The sequence below is a fragment of the Triticum aestivum genome, chromosome 1D, assembly GCF_018294505.1.
Source record: "Triticum aestivum cultivar Chinese Spring chromosome 1D, IWGSC CS RefSeq v2.1, whole genome shotgun sequence".
In the NCBI taxonomy this organism is placed as follows: domain Eukaryota; kingdom Viridiplantae; phylum Streptophyta; class Magnoliopsida; order Poales; family Poaceae; genus Triticum; species Triticum aestivum.
In genome coordinates, this window is record NC_057796.1 from 437623977 (window position 1) to 437630648 (window position 6672).

At 44.6% G+C, this 6672-nt stretch overlaps 1 protein-coding gene across 1 annotated transcript; it reads right to left on the reverse strand.

The window, feature by feature from the left end:
• Positions 1 to 941: 941 nt before the first annotated feature.
• On the reverse strand, positions 942 to 5447 carry LOC123173449 (senescence-induced receptor-like serine/threonine-protein kinase). Its single transcript, XM_044589928.1, has 14 exons — positions 5242 to 5447; positions 4565 to 5117; positions 4186 to 4410; positions 3805 to 4079; positions 3426 to 3564; positions 3260 to 3331; positions 3102 to 3173; positions 2933 to 3013; positions 2663 to 2826; positions 2349 to 2566; positions 2112 to 2238; positions 1961 to 2029; positions 1645 to 1837; positions 942 to 1504 (listed from the first exon to the last, which is right to left on the reverse strand). The coding sequence occupies exons 1-14, from the start codon at positions 5354 to 5356 to the stop codon at positions 1105 to 1107; spliced, it is 2703 nt and encodes a 900-aa protein (XP_044445863.1). The 5' UTR covers positions 5357 to 5447; the 3' UTR covers positions 942 to 1104.
• Positions 5448 to 6672: the final 1225 nt, after the last annotated feature.

Below are 6672 nucleotides of genomic sequence, written 5' to 3' on the forward strand. Positions count from 1 at the left end.
GATTTTAAAGGATACTTGTCAATGTGTACGTGCAATGCACATTAACTTGGAAGTATATTAAGTGCATGCAGATATTAAGTAGAATATTATTTGCGTGTCATTATGTGATTAGCACTATATTTGGCATGAAATTAACTGCACGCTAAACGTGTTGAGCGTTCGACATTGAAACAGTCTAGGTCGTTGGATTGACATGATTTGATGGCCGAGATTAATTGGATCTGCCCCTTTGGGTCTTTTTATATTGGTATAGATTTCTTGACATGTAGAGTGCAAATATATGTTGCCGCACTTTTCAGGTAACATAACTCCAAATTTTCTTATCGCTAAAGAGATTGTCACAAATGTCCTAATCCTATTGCGAGAACACTGACATGTTCTTGCACACTAAGAAACCAGAAGTAAAACTATGACTCTCGATCACTATAACCACACCATACTTGCTAGGGCAGTTAGGTCATGAATCAGTTAAACATGTTTGAGCACTCATGAAATAATGTTTGAGCTAACGAAAGCTCCAAGAAATAAAACATGTTCAATGGAAAATGTCATATGTGAAATCGGCAAACCTTTAGCGTCAAACAAAGAACTACAGAATCAATGTAGAAAATCCTTAATTTGAGAAAATAATACATGAATGTTTATCATGCACCAAGAGTGCATGAATAGTGATCATGGTTGGCGCCGTCTCAACAAATAACGTTGACTTTGCTTCAAAACACATTTGGAAAATAGAAGTACCACTCAAAATTAAAATTTACATGTGGTTTGTACATAGTGATCATGGCAACTTTTCTATAGCTTCAATCTTAGCTCTATCAACATCAATACCTCTTCAGAAATTTTATAACCAAGAAACATACTTTCGTTCACCATGAGAAGGCATTTCTCTCAGTCTAGTACTAGGTTCGATGAAGATGGGTCAAAATGAAATAGAAAATCTTTTAGTGTCACCAAAGAACAAGTTTGGGATTAATGTAGAAAAATCCCTAGTGAATAATACATGGAATGTTTATCATGCACCAAGAGTGCATGACTGATGATCATGGTTGGCTCCCTACCAACAAATAACATTGACCATGTGAAATGAAATGGTGCCTAGCCTTACATCATCGGTAGATCACGGTCACGACTGCTATCTTTCATCATGTGGAAGTTATTGTTAGCATTGCCTCTGTTTTGATCTTCGCTCTCCAACTCGAGGCAGTATTGCAACTGGGCAGCCACATCCGTCATTGTGGGTCGTTGTGCGGGGTCATGCTCGGTGCACTTGAGCGCTAGGTCCATGGCCTTCCACATGCCGTTCACATTGAAGTCGCCTTGCATTCGGCCGTCCACCACTTCCTCGATGTTGCCTCCCGAAAGGTGAAGTCGTGCCCATTGGACGATATGGATGACCTCCGTAGATTCAAGGATGGTGGGTTGTCCTGTGATTACCTCCAGTAAGACGACACCGAAGCTATATACGTCGCTCTTTTCATTCAATTGCAAGGCCGCTGCATACCTGTGTATGTACATATAATAAGCATGGGATGCAAGCATTTGCATCACAATTCATTGAGTCAGTCACAACAAAGATATACTAATCCAAATGGTTGGCAAGCAGGCAATGAAAATATTAATAAGTTAGGTATCAGTGTTTACTCAGGGGCAAGGTAGCCTCTTGTGCCAATCACCCGCACCGTAGATATATGTGTATCATCTTCTTTACTGAAAGCCTTCATCAAGCCAAAATCAGCCACTTTGGCCTCAAGATTTTTATTCAGTAGGATGTTTGATGTCTTCACATCACGATGCACAAAGGGTGGGCTGCATGACTTGTGCAAATACTCAAGCCCTGCATGCACATCATATTCCACAGAGATGATATATCAGTCACACATCAACATATGTTAAACTCTAGCAAAGCATAGAGATCGACAACAATGAAAGGAAGACCATAATCCGGATTAAAGTATACCTTGTGCGGATTGTAGTGCGATGCAGAGCCTCTGTCTCCAGGTCAAGGATACATCCTTGTCGTTCTTTCCTGTAAAAGTTTGTTTGACGTTAGTAGTGTGTAACATGAGACAGAGATACCGTATGCTCTTCTTACAGACGGACTCGAATACCTCTGAGTTTATCTTCTAGATTTCCTTTAGACATATGCTCATAGACAAGAGCCAAATATATCCCATCCTTGCAATAACCAACTAATGATACAAGATTCTTGTGATGGATCTTCGTTATTGTCTGAGCCTGAGCAAGAATAGGAAGAAAAATGGCAAAGCTTCTAAAATTGGCTTATTAAATTTACTTGACTAATATGTCGATACACCATGCTCTGGTTATAGTTGATAATACTTTACCTCTGTCAAGAACTCTCTTACATCTTGACTGGAGGATTGAGACCGCAACTTGACTGCAACTTGGGTACCATCCTGCAAGAAGCCATCATAAACAGTTCCAAACCCTCCTTGGCCAAGCACTATCTTGAAGTTGTCTGTTATGGTCTCTAGTTCTTTGTACGTGAATCGGTGGTTGTCCAGGTGTTGACGGTCTTGTTGTTTGCTGCTCTTTGTAGATCCTTCAAAATTCAAGAACCAAACTAGTAGTACCCATTGTTGCTTGCTTTGGTGCAGTAATGCAGAACTATTAATGTAGTTTTATTGATGTGTTTCACCTTTCTTTTTTCTCACCATGAGAATCAGAAGTACTACAAGTGCTCCAATCACAACAACCGCAACTATCGGAACAACAATACAAACGACAATCTTAAAATTGTTTTCCCTTTTTGTTGGTTGGCAAGAGTTGTTGTCGATGCAAAGGTTTGGGTTTTTGTTGTATCTATCAAAAAGAAGAGACCATTAGCAATTTTGACCAGGAAAATATCAAAGCAACGATCAAAGAACTAAATGGCGGTGCAGATATATGTAAGATATGATGGATTAACCTTAGAGTTAGGGTGCCATCTTGACTTCTCTTTAGAAGCCCGGAGGGGATGGATCCATTAATTTGATTACCTGTCAAATCTCTGGATGGACCAAAAAGTTGGCATCAAAACATTGGTAGCAAAATAGATATTAGTTATCAAAGACGACATATAATTCAAAGTTGCTTACAACAACACGAGAGAGGGTAGTTGTGCAAGAACATTAGGAATTGATCCTGTCAGTTTGTTGTACGAAAGATCCCTGAAATAAGGTGGCAAAGCATACAATTATGTTAACCTATTCCCTAGCAAAATTATTGTGAAAATGGACCTAAATTTCCTACTTACAAGGATTGGATGTCTTTGAGATCAGCGAAATAAGATGATATATCGCCTTTCAAACCGCCCGATGACATATTTCTGTAAGATCACACAATGGTTCAGACGACACGGGTGCATTTCCTCATTTTGGAGAGATCTCTGGTGCATGGTCGCAAGTTAAATTTGAACTTACATGCTTGTGATTCTTGGACGCCCAGATATAACATAGCTGCAGGTCAACCCATCCCACACAAAAGTCTTCGGAGCGCATGGGTCACCCATCCAATTCTTTTTCATCTGATACTTAACCTTGATTGCGTTGATGGCAGAAACTTTTTTTTGGCCGACAGTAACACACAAGACAAAGAAGTGGAGTAATCAGAGGTCATGCGAGTATGTCATTGTTGCGAAAATGTACTCCCTCTATCCCAAAGTTCTTGTCTTAGATTAGTCTAGATACGGATGTATCTAACACGAAGACAAGAATTTTGGTACGGAGGTAATACTAATCAACCAGCGTAGATGATTTATCTCATATATGTGAAACTAAATAAGGTCCCGTAGAAATTTACCATCCTGAAGGTCGGTCCCAACGTTGGCTGTAGAGATGACGGAGAAATACTCGAAGGCGTTGATGGTCGGTGGCAGTGTCGAGTTGGCCGTGGCCACCATGGTGATGTTGTACCGGCTCAAGCATTCGTGGGGTTTAACATCGTATAAGGCGTCACCGACGAGGTACTTGGGCCTATATGGGTGGTTGGGTCCGTCGTCGACGATGATGTTGAACTCGCGCACGGCATCGCCGGCCAGGATCTGCAGCTCGGCGAAATACAAGATGGCGACGCATCTATAGCGGGCGTTGCTCTCATTAGTTTAGTATAGTGTAACTGTACTATATGAAAACTTGTTATCTGTAAGTGATAGAGTTAAAAAAAAGTGATGCAAGTGTGTACCCGAGCATTCGGTCGACGTGGTCCATCTCCGTCTTCCACGACAACTCGACGGTCTTGGACTCAGAGTCGTTGAGCACCGTGACGGCAGTCTGCAACACAGCAGACGGAGCGTGGAGGCGGAGGCTGCCGATATTCTCTTGAACCTTCTCCTTCGTTGAGATGTCCAGCCACAGCTTCGGGTTGCTCCACGGTAACCAAGCCCGGTCGTATGGGTCGTCCGGGTACCTGACCACAGAACACGTTAATTAGGACCAAATGAAACAATCGGTTCTATGCACCTACCAATATGTGTATGTGAATCATCATCGCTCTGGTGGTTGTCCAGCTGCCCCTACAAGATGCACGTCGCTGGTTCGAAATCCCAATATGTGTTGTGTACCTAATGGTGAAGTTGCCCGTGTCGCCCATGTTGCGTCTGTCGACGAGGACAAGCGCCTGTGTCGCATTCACCTGCCGATACAACGTGTTCTCCAGAGGCCTCAGGGCCAAGGAGGAGATAAATGGTGTCCCGGAGCCAGTGTTCACCAGGCAAACCTGCACCGAGTCGTCCAGCACAACGGCGATGACCTCAGCCTGCACCACTCCCTCGGCCGTGGAGATGTTCACCGTCCGCCAGAAGTTGACGCCGAGGTAGAGGTCGAAGACCGGGAGCCTGTCGAGGCCGTCGTAGTTGCCGTACCTGAACAAGGCCCGGAGCAGGTACTTGGAGCCCGGCGTGAGGGACGGCAGGGTGTAGCAGCCGCGGTCCGTGTCCGGGAAGCTGCGCACGTTGTGGTAGTTTGGGGCCATCCGCAGCTGGCCCATGTACTCGGCCGAGGTGTTGCGGTTGTAGCCGGCGTCCGTGAAGCCAGCGTCCGACATGGCACGGATCTTGGTGACAGGGTCCACGTAGCTGCTCTGCTCCGGCAAGCCGCAGTCGATGGTGATGAAACCTGCATTGCTCAATGCGGGAACGTACGGATGTAGATTTGACGAAGCAGCCAACACACGCTACTACCCATTTCATCTAGCGGAGGAACACAAAGCGCATGCATATGATAATACTTGTAGGCTCACCTTCGAGACTAGGCGCTCGCTGGCCGCGAACTTGAAGTACACCGGCGACGGCAGCGGCGAGGCAGAGCAGGAGCGTCAACGACGATCGCCGGACCATTTTACTAGGCGCGCACATGCCACCAACCTTGCCCAGCAGAAGTAGCTAGGACAAGATATATGCATATGTCAAGTAGCCTTAAGCTTGCCAGTGGTATGGTAGACACATCACATGGCCACTTAGCCTGTAAAATTATCTTCTAGTTTTGGCGACGACTGCGAGTGCAGTTGACTTGATTAAGAGCTAGTTTGTCAACTTTCCGGCTATCGCTGGTTGCAAGGTACCATTATTAGTGCGGCCTTAGCCTTAAGTAGACGACTGCCTCGATGCAGGGTTGGTTTGTCAGCACGTTTGTGCTCGTTTATTGTGTAGAAACAGGGCCGTCTCCAGGAATTTGGGGCCCCGGTGCAAAATACAAAATGAGGCCCTAAAATTATGAAGTTCATATACCTTCAATAATGTCTTTAGACACCAGAATCATATTTTTCTATTTCTAGAAGACAAGATGAAGATTGAAATATATTTTTCTATTTTACTATAGGGCAATGAATTATCATCGGAAACTCTCCTACATGAGAGAGAAAATATGGAACAAATAAACCTAGAACCTAACAACGGACCACACCGAGAAGAACATACAAAAATAGTCCTAAAGCTATATTATGTGAGATCAACGTCCTGGCCTCCTGGACCTAGTATATGCGTGGATGACAAAATTCACATTTAATTGATCTCCTAGATATGGCATATATCTGGAGCACATTTTATTTCATAATATAATAATAAAATTGTCAGTACATGCATGGATCTCAAAATTATGTATGCACTCATGTTTCAGGACTCACTAGATTAGAAGCGGAGAGCTTCTGGCCTGCCCAAGCGATCAGTTGATCTAGTAGATGAGAAGCGGACGCATGCCGATCAGGCCTGATGCCGACGAGTGTGACAGATTGAGGACGAAGGGCGGATTGCGATGAGGCGGCAGAGGCAGGGCAGGCGGCGCCCGCGCAGCGGGGAGATTAGGATAAACTGCCGCGATTAGGGCGCAGCGACTCACGTGGACGAACAGCCCAACGGGCAGCCTTTTTTTTCTCTCGTGCAATTCTCATCCCACTAGGCCTCCTAATGACACAACGCCTTGGGGGCCCCACCATTTTTGGGGCCCTGTGCGGACGCAACGGTCGCACATGCCTGTCGACGGCCCTGTGTAGAAAATTGAAGTAAACGATGCACTTGACAAACACATAGCTGAGACACGCTATGCAGTTGAGACTTGAGACACATGCAATTGATTTGGGACCATGCTTGAGACACACAACAAGCAACAATGCTACACATACAGGGTTTTACAGGATTGATTTTATGTGGCAGTTTTTGATTGGGTGTTAGTTGGG